Below are 26,414 nucleotides of genomic sequence, written 5' to 3' on the forward strand. Positions count from 1 at the left end.
CGTCGTTAAGGAGAGCCTCGAAATTACGAGCAGCAAATGTTCACCGAGAAATCGATGTAAAAATCCATCTCGGAGAAAAATCCTCCAATAACTTCATTCCTGGCCAGCTTTCGACCATTGTTCAGGTATGAGAACAAAGGAAGGAGGACGGCGAGGAGCGAGAAAGAAAAACGACACGAAGATGGAATTACCGTCTGGTCCAGCGGTGCGCGTATATATATTGGGAGCCGGTAGATTTATGTAGGTGCAGGAGGAGAAGGTATTATAGTGGATAAACTAGGAAACCGATGACCTGACCGGTATAACATCTTGACTGGTGGAGGTAAATGCCGACAAGGAATCTTTGTTCTATCCTCCGGTTCCAATTACTGTATCCGTAACTATTATATATTCCACCGAAAATTCATTTAAATTCCTCCAGAGTTTCCGTGAGTGTTTTATGTAAATTATGTATCGATAATGAAATTGGAGATTTCGGCGCGCTTATGGGAAATTTAAAAATACGCAGAATATGCAGACATATATAAAGTATCCTGTGCAGTGTACTTTAAGACCTCGAACTTTTTTTGTCTGTGTCCAGTTTTCGTTTTAATCGAAAGGAGAATTTTTATTTCTAGTATGACGTTGAAACCAGGAAACACGTTATAACAATTACAATTCTTTCTTTGTTTCTCTAGAATTACGAAATTTTCTAAGGATAAAAATATACTATTCCGACGAAAATGGCTTAAAGAACGAGAAACGATTAATAGGTGAAAAAAACCACTTAGTAATATAAATTTATAATATAAATTAATTGTATTGAATGAAACTATAAATTTGCATGAATGTCCGCAGGTTGTACTATGCAGAATTGCGTAATGGTAACAATTTGCATAACGATCGATCTTCTCTCTGTTCCACTGACACTTCGATCATCCTTGTAAATAGCAACGTGTATCAAGATGGATGGGAAAATTACGATAAGGCGTTATGTCACAGAAACCGTAACGTCGCCAAAGGGTTCAGCAGCCTTCGTACGTGGCGAGAACACGCAACAGAAGGAACACAACGAACGGTCGATGCTCGTACAGAAGACGACAGAGAGAAAACCGTCTCTTTCGCCGAAGGGGGTCGAGATTATCGTTCGTGGGCTGGAAAGCCGAGGATAAACCGATGAAGGGTTGTTCTTCCAAGCCAATGGCGCGTGCCTACTGTTGATCACCCCTTCCATGCTTTATTATTCCGATGCAAACCCGTTAAAACACGCCCCAATAGCCGTTCAGCTGCTGCAGAATCCGGCTACACATAGCGAATGGTGCTCTATTTTTTGGAGAAACAAATCTCTTAACAGAGACGCTCGAATTTCTTTTTTTTTTTCTTTTCTGTCGATCCACTTGATTGAGTCGTTTATTGGCCGTGCGAACGAGCAGACGATTCGAGAGATGCAAAAAAAAGAAGGTCTCTCAAAAAATAGTAATGTTTCGTCGCCGCATACCTGGCTCTGTCTATATATAAAAAGAGGGATAGCAAGGAAAGGATTGTTACGTAATAATGGCGTGAAGCTCTCACAATGTATATTTATTCCTGGATTGTCTGCTGCTAGTCTAGAGAAGTTATCTTCCACGAGGAGTCTGATTATTCCTGTCTTCGTATGAATATACAAAGAGGAGACGTCTATTTTATTTTAAGAGACAATTATTCCTATCTTGTTTAACCCGAGTGTGGGCAACTGAATGGCTACTCATCTCTATGTTTGCTGTTTTATTCTCTGGGATCTCTTGTATAATTGTACTAATATTATTCAACAAACATTACAAGTCACGAGTTACAATTTATTACCTAGCATTAGGAAAGTCTCCCACATAAGAGTAACAAGACTGGCAGTAAAGCAAACGGAATTTTATAAATCACGGATCATCCGACTACCCCATTTGATTTAAGAGTTCGAAATTATAAAGGAAAAGTTTCTAACTCGTAATCTCCAGCTTAATCGGCTCACCGATATGACTGTTTGTTAAATCATAGCGCAAGAAGGTTCTAAAAGCAACTATATCACAAAATCGCTCCAAGTTGTCGAACGAGTCCTTAAAGATTAAGCTTCTAACTTATACACATGCTAGATAGCCGTAAAACTTTATCTATATTCTGTATTCCACAATTAATATTCTATATCCTGCATCCCTTAAAACGAAAGTTACTTTACAAGATGGCTAGTTGAGAAACGCATTCTTCCCCTAACAACACTTGTTCTTTCTTCGGTACAAAGTTATACCTGGATGTTTCGAGTAAAACGAAAGTTTGGTTATTACGAATTCGGTTGAACCGCGAAACAACGTTTCCCGCATGTGTTCCATAGAACCATAGTCTTGGTAGTTCACGCGATGCATCGACACCTGGTCGAGAGAGCTGGTGCTCGAATATAACGGCGAGACACGAAATAATCCTGCTGCTTGTATTTCCGCCTATTAATTTGGGTAAGGCGATTGTCTCTCCTTCTTTTCCTCGGTTTTTTCTCGTACACTCGGTCGACAGCCACAGCATGGTAACAGAAGGTAATTCGAGCACGGTTAAACGGGGACCTGGATAGCAAGAAGTCCCTTATGCTCTCTAAGTACTTAATAAGGTCCGACAAGGGCGTCCCTAAAGCCACTTTAACCGTGTGTTCCCCTTTTGGGATTAAGATTCTTGACATGCCGGAAGAAACGACGGAGAGAAATGCCGATAATCGTTTCCTAAACGTTTCTGTCTTTTTCATTCCCCTCCCGTTCGACTGGTTAATATTCATTCGAGCGGCTACGATGCGCTTATAGCGTTCGCTTCTTAGACGCTTAGTTTATTAGACGCTGGATATGGGCGAGCGTTGAAGGCTGATGAATTGGTATTTAGACGTGGATTAGAATACGGCGTAAGATGATAGAGAATGTTTGTAGACTGGAATTTTTAAATTTTCAAATTTCCTGGCGAGGGTGAGTCGATACCTGAACTGACGTAAAATATTTGGAGTTTCTCGGTAACGGCTGGGTATTTTCTTTGGGTTAAATTTCTTAGGGAGGGTACGGCGATGCCTAAACTTATGTAAGGAATTCGGAGTTTTTCAGCGAGAATACGGGATTTTCTCTACGTTAAAACGTTCGACAACTCGTACCAAATGTCCAGCTGGGCAAACTGTAAAAGTATAAATTAAATAAAAAAAGAAAAAGAACTCGTACACATCACATGAATTTCTAAGCTTCCTTGTCCTTGGCTATCGAGTGCGAACAAAACCAAACTAACATATTTTAATTTGCGAATGTCCAACTTTTCAAACTTCTAAAGCCCTAAATCGCCAAATATCGAAATTTTCAAATCCCCCAAAATACCCTAATCTGCAAATTTTTTAATTCGCTTCCGTGTACAAATTATACTCGATAAGATTCTTAGCGGAGCTTTCCTTAAAGTTGGCGGCTGTTGCATCGCATGGAGCGCGATATAAAAATTTTCCTGCTCGTTGCGACGAATGTTTTAATCGCATCTTCAACTGGCGTACACCTAGGACTATCGTGGGGTCCCATCCGGACTGACCGCATTCTCACCCGCGTGACGTCAGCGTCGAAAGAGATCCTCTTTACCATGGAGCTCGTAGAGGAAGCTCATGAATTTGCGCCTGGCTACATGTCGGCTGGACGACCTTAAAAATTCCCGGTGTTCGTTTATGGCCAGCTAATTAGATTTTTATCTTCATTAACGGCCCCCGCCCGGCGAATCCAGTCCCGTGAATCGTTTCTTCGTCGACCACAGTTCACGCATTGCTCTACAGCCTGTGTGTACCGGGTGTCTCGCAATTAATTCTCATCGATTACCAGCTCGAATAACTTTTCAGCTCAATTTTAATGCATATCAATATTCAAGAGATACTTGACATACAAATTTTCCAAATCGTTTTTTCGATCCTTGTTAGCGATACTTCATCTTCGTTTTGCTTACGAAAGTTCAAACTTTGTCTTTGGTTAACAAAATTATGCACTTTTAAAATTGGAATTGGAAAAATGGAAATGAAGGAGTAAAATCCGATATATACTTGATATGGATCGTCGACCTCGCAAGGATACGAATCTCTCATGCGAACCGTCTACACTCTAAAGTACGTAATGGTGCTTTCCATATGGAATAAATTCGTTAGAGAAAAGAAAAAGAGATAGTAATGGCGTCAATGTGCTGCAGGATATCGAGATCCGCAACACGCCCCTTCAGAATGCAATAGACCATGAGTGCTACACATGTGTTTAGAAACATGTCTCAAAATCAACAGCAGTCGCTATACAAACGTGCTCAACGAGTCTATTCTTTCCCGTTTCTTTTTCCCTCCATGTAGAACATTTTCTCCACTCTTAGATCTTTTTTTCTCCTAACTTTATGTTAATCGGCTTATATAATTTATGCGAGTTTCTCTAATCAAAAATAATCGTGCATATTCCGTTTAGTAAAAATAACAACGCGTATCAATTCAAAATCAGTGTAGTCACACAGTTTCCAAAAAGGTGTCAGTCGCTATATTCAAACCTTCATCGGGGCAAATGAACGTATACGGGCGACTTTCATTCTCACGCCAGTGATTTGCATTAAATATTAGTTCATATTTTACGCGTTTGACATATTATCAACGAATTCGCCATGGCAAGACTGACGACGTTACGTTTCTTTCAAGATGGAAGGTGCAGGAGTAGAGAGAAGGAGGCAGGTGCGTCAGGCTCTCTCAATTTATTCATGAATTCGTTTAATCGGTTTCTGCGCGTTGCCGGGCTATCTGGTTTTCTAGCTTTTTACGCCGGCCAGTTAATCAACGTTCATTCGTAGAAAATCATGCCGATAACGAGGAGCATAAATTCTTTATTAACCTGGATATATACCGTTCCCCTTTCCTTCCTTCCCGCCCCTAGCGCCAAGCGTCCTGCTGTTTCGTACCGACCGAGGCTTTCAGGTAACGAGAAACACTGTCTCGGTGTTTTGCGCTACTTAAACGAGAGGCGGAGACGAAAACTATTTACAACGACGAGAAATAACCTTTTAAATCGCCAAATGTCTCGCCACGGGAGTCTGGCCTCTTCTCTCTTTCTCGAGCCACGACTTGCCGATACTCAGTTAGCCTGTATCGGTCGCGATCTAACGCGGTAGAATTTAAACGACGTTCTCTTCGCTCCTCGATCTGGCGGAATCGTGACTCGCGAGAAGAGTACAGAGGAAGAGATACAGAAAGAAAAGAGATCGGTTGGATCGAGTACGCGCTGAGGCAATAAAGATACCACGGCAATTTATAGAATCATTCTTCTAGTCCGTATATCGCTTCGTGGATGGCTCGCGCGCCAACGAGTAGAAATTACATAATCTGCGAACACCAGGCAACAGTAAATTACGGTTTTATCGGTGCTCGTGCTACGAAGGAATTATCTCGAGCTAACTTAGCTACGTTAAATAATCTCGATCTTTTCCCCACCCTTTCGGGCGAGTTCCAACGTCAGGGTACTGGAAGTGGAATAAGAGAGATTCGAGAATTATGTCGCGGCGCGACTCCTTTCGGGTAAAATAAGGTGGAAGTGGAGGAGAATGGAGGCCAGCATTCGCAGGATAATCGATATCGAAGCTTCTTCGTGGTGGAATTCAAATGTTTGGCATTTGGCTGAATTCCACGTGGAATCGTTGATTTTTCGACCGAGCTCGAGTAGAATGAGCTCGCGACTGCGATTCGAGGTTAAACAGCTTTGAAGGAACCGTGCCTTCTCTAGTTTTTTCACGCTTGATGGATATTAAAATAATAAACTACTATCGATCGCAAAATCTCTCATCCAACTTCTTTCGAAGATTCTAATTTTTCCAGTCGACGAGCATAGCGAAATTTGTCAATAATCCTCTCGCTCAATCTTCGAACGAAGAAGACTCGTCTTCTTGATGGATTCTAGAATAGCAGACTGCCATCGGCAATCCCCTAAAACTTTCAGTGTGTCTCCCTTATCTTCACCAAACCCAACATTTAATTTACTTGAATTCCAGCAGAAAGACATTTCCAATTCCAGCTGGCGAAAATCATCAGGAGCTTCAATAATCCTTTGAACCGAAGCGAAGAAGTCTCATTTTTTTTGCGGGAGTTCGCGTTCTCTTCCACAGAACGCGCAACTCGAACGTCCTCCACCGATTCCTAGAAGTTCCTAGAAAGTTATATCGCGGATTTCAGCGAGCTTAACGACCCTCTGGAATTCTTATTGCCGCAATGAAAGCCGCTTAACCAGGATTCTCCTTCTCTCTCTCTCTCTCTCTCTTTGTCTCTCTCTCTCTCTCTCTCTCTTTTTCTCGATTCTAGGCGATCGAAATACCGCGACGAACGGACAGGATCGCTCTTTTTGTCATAGTACGCTTGCGTTTCGAAGTCGCGGTTTCTGGGAAGAGGGTGGCACGAAACCGGGGCCAGGAATGCGGAGGAAAAGGACGAGACGCTGCTACATATTTATCGTACCGCATCGTCAAAGGCTTCTAGTAACGCAAAACCCGGCTTAGAGACCAGCAACCGGTGCACAAGAAACAGATCAGCCTTATTAATTAATTTAACCGGCCTAAATGAACCCAAAGAACGAGTGATTTCATTCCGACGCGGTCCGCTTTGGACGCGTGTGAACTGCGAGCATAAAGTTTTTTAGAAGAAGGTACTGAACGCGATCGAGAAAGGGCAAAGTACATTAACTCTAGAATTCTCGGATTATTGGAAGTTTTGGATCATTTCTGTGGTTACTGTTCCGTATATCGAACCGTCGGCTTTCTAATTTTATTATTAACTCGGCACCAGTAATATGGAAGTATTAATAGAAATTTGCTTTACCTTGATGGATCTTTAATTACAAAGGTTTCCGAAGTGATAGGGTTATTAGCTGGAAATTGGTGCCACTCAGAAATATTTTAACAGAAATTTCCTTCGCTTTAACAGATCTTGGGATAAAGAATGTTCTAAGCTAACAGAATTCTACCTGAGTTCATTTTGTTAAAAGCTTTTCAATATCGAATTTTTGGTGAATTTGCGAGAAAAATTGCTTTTCGTTAATCCATAATAATAGAGATACATTTGTTGGCGCGTCTGTAAAGAAGACGTAATGTTCTAAAATTTCACATTAGTTTCGTCGAAAACAAGTACATTTGTTAATTAACTGGAAATATCGAAGTACAATGTTGAGTATATTAACAACGTTTTTACGATAAAAAGAATAATGCCAATCAAAGAGTTGAACGAATTAAGTAATTACAAAATGATCTTCATAAAAGTATCCTGATGATGTTAATGATGTTAACAACCGATTGTCCCGTAGAACACCACGGAGAATTCTTTCTTTTCCCTCGTATATCCGATACATAGAACCTCGATAAAGGCTCGATACAGCCTGGTAGGTATCCCAGTTAAATTTTTGACACAATCCTCTGGGACAAGGAAGGGAACTAGTTTCCAGCTCGAAGGTCTTCTAGTCTCGAGTTCGTAATCGAGGTAGCCCTCACCGTACGCTGCCGGCGCATTAATGGTGCGTCTAAAGCAACCAACGAGAACAAAATGAATTTTCGAAGGTAGAAAAGAGAAAAAAAAGGAATTGTGGTCTCATAAGAGAAAAAGTGAAAGAGAAAGAAAGAGAGAGAGAGAGAGAGAGAGAAGGAGCGAGAAAAGAGAAGAGAAGAGCAGTCCCGGGGCTGGGCATGGCTTACGACCGCTTCTTGCTAGAAACGCATGAATAATGCAACAATTGGCCGGAGCGAGGACGATCCTTTGTTTTCGCAGGCCCTTCGTTACCAGCCGCCAAATTGCTCGCGAGCTATCCGTCTCGTGCGCTAGTCACCGACCAATTTTCGTGCACAGCGTACACCTCGTCCCCCACCTTCCGTTAACTCACGCCATTCTCTGCCCATTTCACTCTTCTTTTCGCAAAGCAACACCCTCCCATCGTAACCGTGGAACGATTAATAATTATCATGCCAGGCATCCTCATCAAACTATACACAGCTGCGTTTCAGTTAGACGGATAGAACGGTGGACGTACATACACGTAGACGGATAATCTGTTCCACGAAATGAATTAGATTAGCGAAACCCGTCCTAGAATCTAGGAGGATCTAGCCGCACGATAATGCTCGTTACGTGGTTCCGACGGATTTCTGCTTCCGTTTGGACTGCAAACTGATATTATCTACTCGTTAACGAATTCAATAACTACACTCACATTCTCGTCCGAGTCGAAAGAAAGCTATAAAATACGCAATTTTTAATATAATAAAATAGGTTGGAAATTCATAAAATATAGCGGAACTTGGTTTGCCTTCGGTACGTACAGGTAGCGAAGAATAATTTCCATTGCTCTTAAATTTACTAGAGATTTTTTCGTTATGTATTTCCTCGTCTTACGGCGAAGGAAGTCATGTATGTGAGTGATTGTTTAAGAATCGATTTAAGATGAGAAGATTTGGAAAAAGCGTGTATATTAATCGCAGATTGTCCAGGCTTAAAGTCATTCGTCTTTGTTATATATTGAACTTCCATCATTTCGAAACTGAAGAAGGATAGGGGAAGAATAGAAACGAGGATTCGTCGAAATTATCTTAATGAAGTGTCACTAATGTCCATCTTGAACGTTTCTCTTTTCTCCGAGAGAGATTCCTTCGAAGATCTTACATCCCTGAAGACGTCAGGTAGCAGTGTTCCCTTGCGTTCTCAACTACGAGCAGAGAAGAGAACTAAAACTTTCTATGATAAAGTGCCCATGGAATCTTGGAGCGAGGTACAGAGCGGGCCTTCGAGAGTCTTTCTTCTACTCGTTCGGAAGCGAACCGAGCAGAGCTTTGTAAAGTCGGGCGCAACGAGTTTGACAAGAACTGTGCCGGACAGGTGAAGTAATTCGAACCCCATCGTCTATAAATAAGCCAGTCTTTCCGGATCCACGAGCTCGCCATCGATACATCAGCTATGTTCTCCCATAACGAGTAACGAGCATCTTGGTATCTCGATACAAACGATCGCGATAAATTCGTCAAAGATGACAGAATTGTACCATTAACGTATCATAAAATAGAACGAAAAGTTCTAACAACGCACCGAATAAAAGGTACCAAGCCAGGATAGATAATGATTTTACAATCGCCGGATTTTATAAGTACCGGTTGTAATTTATATTCCTCCGCCATATAATTACTCGAAAGTGCTATTCTATCAAATAAAAAATTCGATTCCTGTCATTCCGAGCCCTGACCTAAAAATGGCATTCAACTATGAATATCGCGCTAATAAACGAACAATCCCGGACTCGTCGTGAGAAAATGTTTTAGCACAGGTAGATAGAATTCTTCCTTCTGCGTGTACGAATATATTTTTAGCACAGGTAGGGTACGTTGTGTCTATGAGCGGTAAACACACGCTAAAAATCGACGTTCGAGCGGGTGGAACCGAAAAACGCCCCCTCATCCATCCTGAATTCTCTCTCTGTCTCTCTCTCTGTCTGTCTCTCTCTCTCTGTCTGTCTGTCTCTCTCTCTCCCTCCCCCCCATCTCCATTCTTCGTGCAACGACGTTCGGCAAAAGGATCTTCGTTGGTCTCTTAGTATTGGTAAAAACGTCGGTGATGCTGGTACCTGTTTCGATTTACCTGAGAAAGGACTGTTCGCGTTAGAGGAGAACAGAGAGAAGATGGATACACCGTATGAAAAGAGAGACTTCTCGAGGAATACTTTCGTATCGATGTTGTAGCGGATAAAGAGGGACAGAGTTAACCCTCCAGATCCCCTGTCATTTGCTGCGAGCTTCAAGTCGTGAAGATCTCGAAGGCTTCGTCGTCCAACTATGCTGCGTGCATCTACGATTCTCCACCCACTCATACACGCGTAAATCTCACCAGAGTTGCCAGACTTGTGTTGTGTTACGTTCGATTGTTGTATTGGTGAACGTACTCGGACACAGCACTCTCATACCTGCCAGGACTCGCCATACTCTCCCCCGTCTCTGAACGACTCTCACCCTACTTATCCTTTATACCTTTATACCTGGCATGGACGAGCTCCGTGCACCGACGTGGAGATACACGCGTCATTAAATAATCCTGGTCCGACGCTCATCAGGATCTTTACGAGGCGAAATAATATTCGGCCGACCGTCCTGCGGATAGCCGCGCGATATTTTACGTAAGGATCCCCCGGATGCCTTGTCCTTCTTCCTCTCACCTTACAACGATCCTCTCCCACTCTTTATATCTTTGTCTATCGGGTTGGTTCTTCTACCGGGTAGATTCTCGCCAGCGAAAAACTTTTTTCTTTCTTCTGGTCTCGTCATTTTTCTCCGCTCGTCTTCATCTTTTTTCTTCTCCACGTTTTCTGATTTGTTATTGCACGCCAGACTCGCTGTGGCGTATCACGCAAACGCGAGAGATCATGTTTTATTTATGCGTTACTTACGACCGCTCTCACCTACAAAATCTGGCCATCTCTGCTCTGGATGCCACTTTGAAACCTGGACACGTTCGCCATAATAATTGCTAGGTTTTAACGAGTTATGTATTGTTGAAGTATGGATAAGATGGACGTTCGACGAGTTAATTAATCTTCAACCTTTCGCCATTCTATTGTTCCTTGTTTTTTCCGAACTCTGCACGAGATTTATTTCCCTGATGATATCTGATATACATAATTGTAACGTTTCTTTCTTACAGAAACCTGGCGACCTAGAGGGGAAGAAGAAAGAATTCGTTGTGCAACCGATCCACCAATAATCCAATCCGAAGCACGAGCAATGATTTATCGGTCGACGCAAGGAGCAAACGGAAGTTCAGTGAATCGTGACGGCGGATTTATCGTACGAGTTCTATCTTTGAGCCTGGCGAACGAGGAAACGATCGCGAAGCTTTAAATAATACGTCTGAGAAACAGGGGGGAGTACGGAAACTAGGAGAGTACGGAATATACTTGTTCCTTCTAATGATTCGTTTTCGAGAAAATGAGCATTGAAATTTTCCTACGGTAACGGACAGCTCGAAAACATCGTCTCGAGTAAGTTTCCTACTTCTGGTTGCTATAAACACAGACCAGAATAGAAGTAATGGCTTCTGCGATAATAAACCATCTTTCTAGCCAAGTAATACACGTTCTCTAGATGTTCAGCCTTGATTTTCAAGATAAACAAAATTTCAGACTCCTCTTGTCTTCGAGAAGTAAGTACTTTCATTGTTCTTCCTGTTCTGAAATTAGTTTCTAACTATCGAATTAGATTCCTTCGAAATTTCTTACATTTCGTGATGAACCGAGAGGTACGAACAATTACGTTCCGAAATATTCGTTGTTCAAAAAAGCTTTTTTCCAAGCGAACTTGTTTTGTTTCGCGAGAAACATAAATCTAATTGTAAATGAACGGGCCTTCAAGATTTTAACGTGACCTCGTATAATAGGCGGATACACAGTGATTCGTTCCAGACATTTTCTATCGTATTCGGAGCTCTTCGATGAAAGAAATTCTATGACGAATTTCTTTATAGCATGGTGCAATAGTAAATTGATTTGACGCAATTGTCTACGTATTTAATCGTTCGAACAGCCAGAAATAACTGGAATCATTTGAACAGCCAAGAACAATTTATCGTTTGTGATGAAAAAGTGAAATGTTTTAGTGCGTGCTGTTAATTCGATCGACCGTATTGAAACAAGGACAATAATCTCGATATTATTCAAGACATCCATTCAATTATTTGCCAATCGACGTATCCTCAACATAGGAATTACATTTGCAGCGGTGGTGACGGAGCCGCAGATATTATTCCGCGTTCAGCCGGATGGCATTCCAGGCAGACCGGAAACTCCAAATTCGCGTGTCGCGCCACCTGCCCTCCGATAATTATTCCAAGATCGCTCGCCGGTGTTATCGAGTGTACCCAGGGCGTTAACTTCTATTACGTTCTCGAACTACGATTCAACGGACCATGAGTCTCGAATATCAGCCGCCTTCTAGCGTAGAAATACTTGGTTCGCGTGTTTCACGCGACTCGTGTCCGCAAACAATGCTCGATCTTCGTGGATCTTTCCAATTAAGCGGGCTGAAGGGGCTCGTCTCGATCAGGTGCAAAGAAAGAGAGGGATGCACGAGACCTTGCTCGTGTTCCTCTCTTCTTTTCCTCGTTGGTCGAAGAGCAGCGATCAGAGAAGGGAAGTTACAAAGTTCTCGAGAAATCTCCTCGAACACGGTCACTCTTCATCCGTCTACGCTCGTCGTTTCTTTCTCATTTCGTTTCTTTCTTTGGCCTCCTTCTTCGCGTTTCCTCTTCCAATTTCTCGATACGAGCTGGCGACATTCGTTGGCTCTCTTCCGAGAAGGATAATAATTCTGCAATTTCGGAGGCACGCGGCTCCGAACCAACAGTCGTCTGAGTCCTACGTCTTTTTTTCCTTTTGCGACTAATTCCGCAGGTGTACACGCTCCGAGCATAAGCAGTCATCGTCGTCGACGACGATTTGCGCTCGGGGTCTCCTCCTCACGAGGCAGTCGCGCCTGTCTGCTTCTATATTAGCGGCTTCACGCTGTTGCCTGCACGCTTGTCTGCGTGCGAACAAACGAAAGGGCGAAAAGACGGCGAAGGACGTAGCGGAGAGGAGCGCAAGACTCGGGGATGCTCGCTTAGAAACGTGTTTAAGGAGCGGCGCGATGTAGGAAGGAAAGAAAGAGTGTAAGTATGGCGTGCTGTAACAAAACACAGTCTAGAAGCAGACCAAAGCCTCTACCAGCCTAGGACAACAAAGGCCCCCGGGACTTGCCTCCCGATCACGTCTCGCGGCTCTATATTGCTTTGCCTCCTCCTTTTTATCCTTCTTTCTTTCCACTCCACGTTCACTCCATTCCACGCTCATTCCATTTTTCGTTTCTCCATTCTTCTCTTTCTTCTCGCGAGGTAGAACCGCTGAATTTGTCGCTGAATTTTTTATCGCCACGATCTCCAGGCGATCTCGAGCTCTTTTGTTGCATTATGAAACAGTCGAGTACGGAAAATTTCGAGTTACCGTTTGTTCCAAGAAGGCTTGTTCGTTCTCTTATCTTTTTCTTTGTGATCGATGAAAGAAAAGAAGCAATTCGTTTCAAGAAGAAGAAGTCGACCGGTGATTACAAAGCCTCGTGTCATAACTGAAAAACCATCTGACCGTCATTTGATACCGCGGAACGGTATCCAGGCGAAAAAATGGCGTGGACGAAACAAGATCAAGGGCGAGACAAAGGAACGTTTAATTACTAAACGCGAAAGACGCTCGGTCCCGCGGATGCATTATACGGATTCCTGCGGTCCGAAAAAGAAGCGACCGGTTCACCAGACCGATATATGTATACGCACACCGCGAGTGGTCCATTAACAATAATTTCGACAGTGAATCGGTCCGGGAGGGCCCTTCTCGCTCCGCGCCGTACACTAAGAGATAAAGAGGGAGCAAGAGAGAAAGAGACACGCCTGAAGGAGGAATCCTTTCTCGGTAGAAAGGAAACGGGGGAAAAAAGGAGGAAGGAAGGGAACACGGGCGTGCAAACCCGTTTGGCCGTTAGCAGACTCCTTCAGACAAGCACACGCTCTAGCTCGCTCCGATGCAGGACGATCGTTTGCCACGCTCACGGCTAAAAGTCTGAGCTGCTCTTTTGCTCCTGCCAGCTTGTACACTGACCTATATTCGATGGAACCGGGTCTGGAGACTCCAAGCAACCAACCATCGGAGACCCACTAGCCCGAAGAAGTCCGCGGATCGATGTGTGTGTTTGTGTATACGTATGTGTTTGTACCGCTTCTTATATGTATACGAACATACAAAGATATATAGGCAAGGAGACGTCTTTACTCTTCTCTCTGTATCGATCGTCATTTTACCATACTGGGTGATCTATAAATGCATGTCAATATTTCAGAGCGCCAATCTATACATCGAAGCAAGCAGAAAGTGTTACATAGTCATATGTCTTACGTATCCTAGTTTTCAAGTTGTAGATCATCAGAGAAAATGTTGAAAAGTGTCTTCGGTGCTTTGTGCCTCGGTAAACTTTACTATACACCTTAGTACTAACTGTATAAATAGCTGAAGTATATATGACATTATCTAAACTTCGCAAAGGATATCGATCGATACGAATCGGACAGAATTTCAAACAGTCAATATCATAGTTCCATATTACTGTTTTACGAATGAAACTTGAAAATAAAAATTGAAAGACGTGTTTTGACGTAAAGATCAAAGACGTCGCATAACGATCGTTTCAACGTATAGATTCACACCGTAAAGTATCGGCATGCATTTATCACCCCATATGACGTATTAGGTTTTAGCCAAGTGTTTTTTAGAGAGAAAAATATATCTATCGGGCCCCGAAGCCGCTATTTTCCAGTTTACGCGTCCGGTACGTGCTCCGTTGCGTCGAATGATGCAGTTAGATCGATGCAGCCTGCACACTGCACACTCGGCCCGGTCAAGCAGAAGCTATTTATGTGCCCGGTGCTTCTGAATCTTTTAGCGTGTGACGCACTTCGGGGACTATCTGGCGCACGATAATCGATCCCACCGTTCGCGGAGATGAGATCTGCTGATCGGTGAACTTGCTCCGTAGGCACACGTGGGCGTAGCCGACGTTTCAGGTGGTCGGTGTCACGTTCCTGATGCTTGAGACCCAGCGTACACCTCTTCGTTACCAAGGAGCGTTTTTCATTTTTCCAGCATCGAGAGATGGGAGGAAACGTTTTTCTCCCGCTTTAATGGTTTTCAGTTTCATGCGAGTTTAATGACAAAGCGCAAAGAGTTATACATATGTGCTTTTCAGATCGTAATGCAAGCGACTTTGCGTATTTCTGCTTAACCGTGGAAATGACGCACAAGTCGCACAAATATGCCAGTTTTAACATTTATGAGCGAGGAAAATGTTCATGGGAACGATTTGCGCCGTTTCCGTGTAACGAGCATGAAAAGCAGTTGACATTCCTGCAATTTTTAAACATACTCGTGGTATCTTTTAGAGGAATTGTGACTCTACTTTACGCGGAAGTGCATTCTCCGGTCTTTCCATGACTAGTATTACGATTGAAATTTCGGAATATTCTTGAAATTAAAAAAGAAAGTGTTCCTTTCTTTGAAAGTACGTATAACGATTTCTCCTCAGCCATTTTTATGATTGGAATTCCCAAATAAAATTCTCGCAACTTTTTATAAAAACTGCAACATACCTGAAAAATCCATCTTCTAATTTCCACTGGATTTTTTTTAGTGATGTGTTTTATAAAAATTGTTCCACGCGTTACACGCGCATCTCGCGACGTTCTCTCAACCGTTTCTTATTATTGAAATTTCCAAGCAATATCTTAGAAATCTTTTATCAAAATTGTGCTCCGTTTTAAAAGTGTATCATCTGAATTTTTCTACATTCTCTTATACTTGAGAACTTTTTATGAAAATTGTATCATATTTTAGAAGTATGCTCTCCAATTTTATGATAGAAAAGTAATGAAACATTTTACATCAGAACGTCAATAGCTCGAGTGGGAAAACAGATGGTAAAGTGTATTTTGAGCAAGATGGTCGAGTATTTCTGCCCAACAGGCATCGGCAATTTCCCGACTCGATCTCATGACGAATCGAAGCTTTCATTTTTGCTTTTCCTGTCGCGCGGCCCGGGATACTCGAAACGACCGGATATATCCTGCCGCGGATCTGGGTTAAGCGAGGATCATCCCAGTCATGCTCCTTATAACTTGGATTGAAACATCCCGCCACGAAACTTAATCGATTTCACGGTTTGTACACCGAGATGAGACATCTTGGATCTCACTTCGGTCGAGATTCTCTATACCGACTTGTTCTCGTGATTCTGATCGCGACATCTTGGCCATTAAGTACTTTCAAAATTAAAGGATGCTAAATAATTCTGGTAAATTTATTCGAACACTTAAAAGTTGTTCGTCCTTTATAAAAATCGTAAGTAGTAAACGCAAGCACACGCTATAAGCAATTTAACAATTACATTTTATTAACATTAAAACTATCAGAATGATCAAATTGATTTTATCGTCAGAATGAGATTATTATAGAAATAATAATAAATAATTCTTTAGAGATTTCATAAATATACAAAGATGCATTATCGACGATATAAAGGATTTTTAGTAAATTACAATAAGATCCATATATCTGGATAACGAGGAATTCATATAATCGCAGCTCATACAATAGAAACAGGATTTTTCATATCGTATAATAAGAGTTTCAATACAACTTCATTTAGTTGCGCTTCAATTGAAATTTCGTCGAAATAAATGGCTTTCATAAAAACGGACTTTTATTGTATACAGATAAAGATTCATTTCCTCCTCGCATTATCCACTTTTTTCATCCTGAAGTCTCTGACGAGAGTCTCATGGTTTAAACTTTAGTAATTCTATCGATACACGAAACTAAAGATATTCGTGTGGAAAACATATATCTGTGGAATAAACCGAGAGGGTATCTCTAATATGAGCCATATCGAAACGTAGGTTTCATAAATATGCAAAATTTCATTTGCATTCGCAGCATGAATGCTCCAACGTACGCGTGGGCAGACAGCTATGAAATTTCGGAATGACTCTATTAAATTGATCGGTTAGCAGGTTACGATTTTATCTGGTCCAATTATCCAAGCAAAGTTTACGCGCATGTATAATCCCAGTCGCGTTACCATCGAGTGATTTTCACTTTCCACGAGTCGATCCACTGTGATGTCGCGATGAACGATGATCAATCGTTTAAGGTTCGCGTAGGTGCTTTACGTTGTGGCATTGAAAAACGATCGATAATTGGCAGTACACAGTACGACAGGCACCGGAAAGTTCCGATTAAGTTCGCGCGATTATCACGGTCGATAGTAATATAGTTGCACTTTAATGCGTGCTCCGTTATTTGCATGATTATAGGTGTACGCGATTATAAAGCGTGCGCGAACGGTGGGTACGCGATCGAGATAAGTGAAGGGTTGGCCGGTGATAAACACGCTCGTGATTGATATCGAAACACGCGTAAAGATGTCGATTAAAGAAGCTCGATATCACGTTGCCTGACAGTAGAAAAAAGGAAATGACGCAGAAATTACGCGTGAACGTTTTAATATCGTTGAGCCATTGCTGTATGCAAATACAGTTCGTTTCGGTATTTCGCAAATGTCAATGAACCTGAGTGTATACGCGAAAACGAATATACTGTCTTTGAAAGAACTCGTTCGCACGGCGCGTGTAACGAGCCTGCTGTAAACCGATTTGCATATCGAATAGAAAGCGAACGAATAAATCAGAGCGGAGCGTTCAAGTTGATTTTCTTGCATCATCACGCCGCGTCGTAGCGAATAAACGCGAGACTCTGCAAATATATATTATCGCTGCCGCGACAAAACTCGTTGAATTATCGAGAAATTATGTAGTTGAAGTAGTACGAGGAACTAAAAACTTCTTCCAACGAAACTTTCAGCCGAGGGAACCGAACTAAACTTTTGCCACAATCACGCGACCAAACAATCTTCCAGGTTAAAAAGCACACGCCTGCGGAACTTGGTTCGATAGGAAGCACACGACGTGAAATAATTAAAAACTTTCGTGGCCGCTCTTCTAAACGAGAATTACTTGGTTTTATCGTAATCGGTCTCTTCATGGTGCGTAACATTATTACAATCTTTGGGGATCGAGCTTGGCGAACAAAACATGGCCCAGTTTCCTGTTTCTTACGCATCACATCCGTTTCCATCGACGATTCAGAGCAGAACACAGAGAAAAAGAGAGAGAGAGAGAGAGAAAGATGTGAGAGAGAACGAAGTGGGAGAGAGGAGACGTAAAGAAAAACTGTGAGAAAGACTAGGTTAATAACGAACCTTCCAAAGAGGCTCGATTCCATTTTCCACCCCATCATCTCGTGTCTGCCTCATTAGCACTTCTGACCGTCGAATGAGAGAAAGAGAAGAAAAGAGAGAGAAGGTGTGGAAGCGGCGTCGCTGAGAAAGGCAAGCCAAACCCAGCTGAATACAGCTGCAAATGAGGGGCATCAACGATGCTGCGGTGGTCGCTTGTACCCCTAGCTATAGCTGCTTTCCTCTATGAAAGATGCAGAAGCGCTAAATGAAGAGCCTGGTCACTGGAATAGCGTCGGATATCAGGGACGATGTGAAACAGGCCGAGATGTGACGAGCTTTGATCAGACCATACCGTCCATCTTTCATTTTCTTACTCTGGCTGTTCGTTCTTGTCGCATTCACAATTCTTTCTGGCGTGAACCACCACAGCCGGAATAAATTAGGTGACTTTCCCTCCTCTCCTCTCTCGGTGAACTAGTTTTCTGGAATTCTTCCTTCGACGCATTAAAAGTACAATATTTCCTCTTCTTTTTCGTATTAGTCTCTAGATGATAAATTGACGCGGACCTAACGTTCGGTAGATTTACGATTAACATTCGATTTACATATATTATAGATTACATGATATTACGCAAGTCACGCGTAAGGTACCCGTACCGATGGTATAAATTATAACGAGATTAGCAGTCGGTAATCGTAGCATGGAAAATAGAATTCGTTTCGATCGACGAGCACCGAGGTTGATGGAAAGCTGGCATGGCCGGGGGAAAGGTGTGCGAGTGTAGTGTAGCGCAACGTTACGCAATACCTGGACAAAATATTAAAGAGAAGTATTTGTAGACGACTGTCGCTACTATCTTCCCTTTTACGGCGTTCCGTGTGTTTCGTGTAATTTTATATAAAGCAGTTTATATCCGTTGATATTGCTTCCTGAAATTTTCCTACGTGACGTCACGTTGTGCAACATCCATCACACCCCGTGTATTCAAAAGACATAAAGGTGGATAGAAACGTCGTCGAGGGATTCAATAAACGTAAATTTCAATGACACGACGAACAGCTTCCAGTTTTCTGATGCATGTTTGCCATATTTCACAGAGATAACGTTACGAACTGTGTATAAGTAAGTTTGAACATTCGGGATTGTACATAGTGCCTCTAAAGATATTTCATTGAAAGTTTCTAAATTTCGGAAAAATTTCGATATCGGTGGTGAAAGATAACAGAAAGTCAAACACTTTTCGTCCCCACGGCGATAATAGATAAGCTCGAGTGTTCGAATTACTCGGCATCGACGTTCTCCTCGTTGTACGTGTACAGTGTACACAGATGGCATGCAGATTACTCGCGTCCTTAACTCCTGTTAAACTTTATTAAAAAAAGTATGGAACCAATTGTTATATTCGTTGAATATAAAAAAATTATTTATTTTGTAGAAAAATGATTTTTAAAAGAATTATTCAATTCGAGTTTCCAGAATCTGAACACCAAACTACCCCGAAAGACTCCGTACCTTTCTTACGAAATGCCACCAAAAACCTTGACCTTGATACAAACTAAAATACTTCATCCCTTCCACGCCTCGTATACACAAGCCCCTTCAAGTCTACTCCTGTAATAATGATACCCACTGCTTATCATCATCCAAGCAACAGTGATATCAAAAACCTTGACCTCCGTCTGAAGTGGTCCTTTCCTTTCTAGTTTCTTCGAACCTACCACAATGACCATGCTAGTGAACTCTTATTTTACCAAAGCTACCATTCTAAATTCCCTCAATTTATACTATTCATTCTATTATCCAAGTCACCCTATTCTAATAAGAACAAAGCAAAATGTCGTACGATTTTCAATACTTCGCTTCTAAAAGCAAATAAAATTCATTTTTCTCTCAATTCCAAGGCACAACTCGCACAAATAATTAACTTACCGGATTGTTAGTGAGTGCCGAGGTAGACGCAGCAGTAGGATGATGATCGTAATCCAGGTAATCGTCCCGACTCCTCTCCGTGTCGTCCCTGTCGTCCCTAATGTCCCGGATGTCTCGAAAGTCCCTAAGATCCCGAGGGTCCCTGATATCGCGTAGGTCCCGAAAGTCGCGGAGGTCGCGTTCTCGGAGGTCGCGTTCTCGGAGGTCGCAACGGCTCACGTGGTCCCGTTCACCGCGAAGCTGCCTCGACATCGCCGTCGGCTCCTCCTCCTGCGAGTCGAGCAGCAGCTGCTCGGCTCCACCGCCGCCTCCTCCACCACCGCCACCGCCACCTCCAACACCACCTCCGCGTCGGGCGGGATAACGCAGGAGGTCACACCATCCTATATCCTCCTCCGCCCCTCCGGCGACCTCGCCGCGGGGCAACCGAGCCGTGCCTGGGGCCCTCACGACCGATCTGCCTCGAACCTCCTGCCCCCGCGGCCCCCCGGGGGGCTCCGCCACATCACACCCAAACGCTACGCTTCTTGGACCCCTCACGACCTAACCCTTCTGCTTCCACTACGCACCACCCTCTTCTTCTCTTATATTTTCTCTTATATTTCTTCTCTTCACTTCTAGTTTCTTTTCTTTTCTCGGTTTTATTTTCCTTTCTAGCTTTTTCCTTTCGGCTTGATTTTAGTAGGTTATCGTTTTCGCTGAGTTTGTCTTCTCTGGCGCGGAATCTGAGCGACTAGAGGTGACAGAACGACGATGGATCAGCGGATGTAACGAGAGAGTGGCGGCTGAAGGTGACGCGTTTGGCGAAACGCTTCGAGTGTCTGTAAACAGAGGGTGAAGAGTTAGCACGATCCATTCAAATGTGATTGAAGCTCCGAGATTTTTGATAGATTTGCTTTCTTACTTGGGATTTGACTATCGTTAGTGAATGTCACGAATGGATTTCAGGAAATTACATTTGGTTGGTTTCTGCTCTTTTTGCTCAAGTTATAGCAGGTGTAGAGAATGTAATTTTATTTGAAGTAGTTCAAAAGTTGTAACGACGATACGTTTACGCTACATTGTATGTATATCGGTCAAAGGTTGATGGAACAGATTAATGGTTGAAACAGCTCGTTGTATGAAAATATGCGTGAATATGTTTTTACATACACATACATACACACATGCGCGCGCGCGCGCACACACACACACGCACGAAGAAACTATTCGATAAAGGAACCCAAAAGATTGCACAGACTTTGTTATATGATATAACGCTACCGTAACTATATATGATGTAAATTCAATTTCCACACCGTTACCATACGTAGCGATGGATAATTCAATTTAAATTTAGTGAGCCAAGCTATTTTGACACAATGACACGTGTTCCTCTATTGTTCTGCTGTGTGCTCTAATCAACGTTTCGCTAGAGGTTTACATTTCTTGCCTGGGTGGACTAATTATTACTTCCGCAACAATAGAAATTTCATCCAAACTTGAATACAAACTCATTTAAATATTACACACAGATTACCATTAGATTTGAATATAAAATTTTCTTCGATATTTTCTTACCTGTATTTTAGATAATATTATATAAAAAAAATTTAATGAAAAGTATCCACACTAGTCGAGAAATAATTTTCTTTTGCAACACGATTAAACGCTAAGTCAATCAACAATGTCGTAAAGTTTCTCGCAAACTACCACAAACTCGATCAAACTGTTAGCACGGCGATGGTTGGAACAATAGCAAGGTCAGCCTTGATTCGTTAAATCAATGATCATTAATTAACGCGTCACCGCCGGAAGACGCCGGACCGATGATAGTGATAACACGGAACTCCTCTCTGCCAAGGTCAGACTCGACCATTCGGAAGTTATGGCTGCTCTGAACCGTTACCTTGAGAGGCTAGCGCAGAAAGTGACGTGTCTCCGACCTACGGGGCCTTGTACACCCTTGTCGAAACACGGAAGAGAACGTAGCGGTGCGAAGAGAATCGACGCGCGAACTGCCGTAAAATCAGACGATAAACCAGTGCGTAAAGTCCTCCCTGGTGTTCCAGCTTTTCAAAGGAGAGAGGGTGGCAACGAAGCTCACACAAGGTGGGGTAAGTTGAGGTTAGGTCACGCCGCAGACCGCGAATGTAGGGTTGTGGGTCGCGCCCGGTCGAGCTCAGCTGCGCTACGACCTAAAGGGGTTGCGGCTTGTCTCTGGTCAGACACGCCACAGGCCACTCGGCCGTTCCCTTTATTTCTCTATAGAAGATACTCTAATGAACCGTCTCTGTAATTTCCCTATCGATCTTCCCTCTACTTTTCACAGGCTAATGCGTAAAGAAACGAGTTACATGACAGTAGAAAGTGACCGTCACGAGTCAGACCGAGAGTCAGACGCGCTGACGCGTCGTCCGAGTATCGTAACGGTATCGTAGCGTTATTTTTCGAGATAATTAGATTCTATAAATGAGACAACGAAGAACGGGTGCCAATCCATTCTGTGCTACAAGGCATAGTCCAAAAGTCACGAAGATACAGACAGAACACCATATAAAAAGTCAAGAAAATCACGGGGCCAAAACATCCCCTGAAACTTACTCGATCGGCTGTTCGACCCGGAGTCTTCGTATCGCTACCTTTCCAGTTAAAAGGCGAACACACCACTGGGGGATCACTTTTCGCGCGCGGCTCACGTTCTACCGGAAGAAGGATCGGCTGAAGACGCGTACAATGCCTGGTACAAGCTAAAATAGAACAAGGCTAGTCCGCGACGAGAACGAATTTCCGCGTGGACGATCCGGCGGCAAGAAAGTGTCCACGACGTCGAAATGACGGTGACGGTTGGGCCGTGCTCGCGTCGACGGCTGCTGCTACCGCGGCTCGCGCTACCTCGGCCGGTCTCGGTCGGCCTCGTCCTTAGTCGGTCTCGCTCGGCTCTTGTATCGTGACGTTGCGCGGGGACGCGAAAACCCCGGCGGTCTAGAGTATCGATCGCATGCGCTAGCGCACGCGAGCTACGCTGCGGCGCGTCAACACGCGCCTTTCTCGACTGATGTAAGGGTTGCGAGACACGTGGTTGCGTTTCCGTTCCAAGATCGTTTCTTTTTTCTTCGCTACACCGAAGATAAAGGAGTCTTGATTGGACTGTTGGATGAAAGAGAGGAATGTTTTAGTGGAAACTGAGACGGAAAGAGGTAGTTCGATGAGGTACGCTGGTGATCTGCTGGGAGAGCATCTAGGTGTCAAGGGATGACCTTGCTTAAACGCATTCATCGCAACAGCAGCGTCTGATAGTTGTGTAACTGAGTATTATCATGTATGAAGATACTGCGATAGAATTGATAAATTTTATATTGAAAGCCCTCTAAAATATTTTTGTTGATATTTATGTATAAAGCTTGTAGGTTTATTTAAAAGAAGATGAGATAGAGTAGAAAACAACGGAAAGAATACCCAATATCTTCCATAGTCCAACGATGTTTCTTTCACTCTTTTTATCATTAAAATTGCAAATACGATCCACAGACTTTTCCAACTATAGTTTATTAATGGATAACCGTATTGCGGTAGATTCCACCAGCACCCCGTGATAAATTAACGAACCTACATCGGTTCTGTAGCAACGTTTCGATTCAGGGTTGTCGAAAAGCGTAAAACGGAGCGATTGAAATAAATTGTATTAAGAATGTGTCGCTTATCATTAGACGCTGACTCGTTATCACGATGGTCTCTCGTTGCACACGGTCGGTTTTGAAATGACGACGCGTCGTTAAGCTGTTTACCATGAAGCAGTCATTAAGAGCAGCGCTTTCATTTAATCACACGTTATTAACTTACGCTTAATACTGCGGGCTTAAGCTGGCTGAAAACTGGTATAATTACCGACCATTATAATTAGTTAAACAGGCCATGTGTTCTATACGTATCTACATGTTCATAAATAATCGATGTTAACAAGATACGAAGTTTGACTCGATCTCATCTGGCCGTGGTATTTGAAGCTCGTGGCGTTCCACGCGACAGGGGGATGAAACCACCCTCAAGTGCTCGTCGAACATCCCGACATCTGACGGAGGGTAAAAGAAGTGTCATGGGAGAAAATAGCTCGCAAAAGAAGAAACGGTCTACAGTTTTCTGCGCGAGGGTAGCCACCCTCCTCGCGATTTCATCCGTGATTTCACTCTGGAGCTCTCCTTACCGACCATCAGTGATAACACTTCAAGTTTACTCCCAATGACCACTAGCCTTCGATAAAGACGCACTTAGTTTGGACGAATGGCTACGTTCCAATCGAATGTTATTGATCGTAAAACAAAGTGCTAGGGACGTTAAGTAAATGGGAGCTTGCACCATACAGTGCTGCAGGCTGGTGGTTGGAATCAGAACATGTCTCTCTCAACGGTAATCGTTTTAAGTGGCTGTTTAAAGATGATAAACATTGCATGATTCTTGCATGATTTTCTAAACCTTCAGATAGGAAAGTTATTTTACAATTATCTGGGAAAACCATCGTTTATATCGTTGAAAGTTAAATGGTACCTCTTACGTCGATTCTTATTTTCTTAGAAATCAGATACTGCGATTACTTAAAAGAGAAAGACGAAAATTCAAAAATGTTTCACTCGTAACTTTCTAAAAGACGCACCATTATTTTTAACGAGGATAATGATGTAATCATTTCTGGAAGTCCAAGTTATACGTCGTCCGTGTAGATTCTTATTTTTATAAAAACTAAGCAATAGCGATCGACTGAAAACGAAACCAAGAATCCTTGAACTTCCAATCCAAGGGAGGCACCCAATGGTCCTCGATTCTGAACTCAGGAGTTCCGTATCCACCATGAAAAAAACCTTTTCCCGTGAACACCCGTCAACTTTTCCCTTTGAAAGTCATCTGTACCCGCACGGGAAGCAACCCTTTCTACCTGTTCTAGCGCGTTATCCGATCATCGATCAACCGCGAGAAGGATCGTCAGACAGCGTCTGTCTGGTGACACGAGGGGCGTCACATAGCGGGACTTCCGGTCGGAAGCAGCGGTCTAGGTATCGTGACGCGTGTGTACCGAGCGAGTCGGAGAGTGTCGGGCGCGACGCTAACTCGCAGCCAGTTCTACGTCCATCATCCCCGCGGCTACGCCGTAAGGTGGCAACGTTGCTCTCGCGCGAGAGAGGTTTGGAAACAGGCGCAAGGGGCAATGCTACTGCTCGCGCCAACAATGTGCGCTGGTAGGGGAAAGTATGTAGACTGTATAGTATAGAGTATAGAGCGTCCTAGGAGCGTGTTCGCGTTATTCTGGTGGGGGCGAGTCGTCTAGCGTGAGACGGAGAGCTAAACGCGAGGAATAGTGGGGACAAGTCAACAGGCCGTGTGGTGGGGCTGAAAGACGAGGTAGCAAGAGAGGGAGGGTAAAGGCGAGAGCAGGAGAGAGGTAGAAGGAGGAGAGGGAGCGAGAGGCAGCCGAAAGAGTATAGCGGCCCATAATTCGGTGCGCCGCCCCGCAATCAGGTTCGTGCTCGATGTTTCTAACCGCCTCGCTCGTCGTAACCGGGAGAGAGAGACGGTAGTGCACGTTTTTACGTTTGTTCGTCAGCTCCGTCGACCAAGTACAGTCCGTGATATAGGACGGAGTACGGCTCGGGTCCGCGATCTATTTTTCTATTATTTTTTTCCGTTTCTCGTTCTTTTACCGACGAATCGTGGTCTCTTTCTCCTCCGGCATTGTCGACGCCGCGTCGTTCTTATTGTTTACTTGTCCGGAGAGATAGACGCAGCTTGACAGACACTCTACTGTCGGGCATCTCTTCCGTAGTTTAAACGTTTATCGTGAGAGATCGTACGTCACAAGTCGACGTACGAGCGTCGTGGAAAAGCCGGAAGGGCCGCTACGTGTGTCCTCCCGGAGGACATGGAGGACAGTCGAGAGTGTGAGGGGAAAGCCTGCTAAAACACACACGGAAGGAAGAAGAAGAAACGCAGTGGCTCGCCGGTGTAGACGTGCAACAGAAGCGCGCGTCTGCCAGTCAACGAGTCGGCTATTCAGTCAGCTAGTCAATCATTCAGTCAGTGCCGGTTCTACGCTTCGAAACGTTTTCTCTCTGTCTGTTTATACTCGCCTAGAGTTCTTCAATGGTTGCTGTCTGATGTGTTTTGCTGGCAACCGACGATGATTCTTTGTCCGTAAGTGAAAACGAGAAACAGAACAGCGTACGAAAACGAAAACTTCCTGGATCTCTGGTGTTGTTACGATTTTGTGTTCCATCGTCTTTTAAGACGCCGAAACGTTACACGAGACATTTTATAATCGCTGGCCACACAAATGCTTGACATCGAAGGAAAATGTGTCACTAAGAACACGGCCAGTGGATTAATGAATTTCTTACGTGATGATTTTCTTACGTTCACGCAATTCGTTGATTGTTGGTGATGATTGTGCTGGTTCGCTAATATAAACGCCTCCACGTCGTCGTCGTGGTTAAAAAAAGAGGAGGAGGAGGGAGCTTCTCTGGCTGATTGAAACGTTCATCCTTAAAGCATCTCTCGCATCACCGTGCCTTCCTTCCCCTTCAGTTTGGTCCACGTAGTCACGTAAATATATAAAACGAACGAAACGAACACACATGCATGCCCCGAAACCGCGTCCTGTGCGCACGTGTATGCA

The 26,414-nt window shown here is 43.5% G+C and overlaps 2 protein-coding genes across 10 annotated transcripts in view; one reads left to right on the top strand and one right to left on the bottom strand.

Moving 5' to 3' along the window:
- The window catches only part of LOC125386242 (nuclear receptor coactivator 5-like), a 49,704-nt gene extending 27,018 nt beyond the window's left edge, over positions 1-22,686 (bottom strand). The window contains exons 1-2 of the mRNA XM_048411608.1: positions 22,355-22,686; positions 19,772-20,592 (exon numbers count right to left, since the gene is read on the bottom strand). Of these exons, the coding sequence (XP_048267565.1) occupies positions 19,772-20,023 (252 nt within the window). The 5' untranslated portion in view covers positions 20,024-20,592; positions 22,355-22,686. The remainder of the gene's footprint in view (positions 1-19,771; positions 20,593-22,354) is intronic.
- Positions 22,687-25,113: 2,427 nt separating this feature from the next.
- The window catches only part of LOC100645536 (protein abrupt), a 71,087-nt gene continuing 69,786 nt past the window's right edge, over positions 25,114-26,414 (top strand). For 2 of the 9 annotated variants that reach the window (XR_007226217.1, XR_007226218.1), the window contains exon 1: positions 25,190-25,680. The gene's annotated coding sequence lies outside the window, so the exon portion shown is untranslated. The other 7 variants (XM_048411599.1, XM_020866231.2, XM_012315346.3 and 4 more) reach the window with 7 other exon arrangements.

Source organism: Bombus terrestris, chromosome 13, assembly GCF_910591885.1.
Source record: "Bombus terrestris chromosome 13, iyBomTerr1.2, whole genome shotgun sequence".
In the NCBI taxonomy this organism is placed as follows: Eukaryota; Metazoa; Arthropoda; class Insecta; order Hymenoptera; family Apidae; genus Bombus; species Bombus terrestris.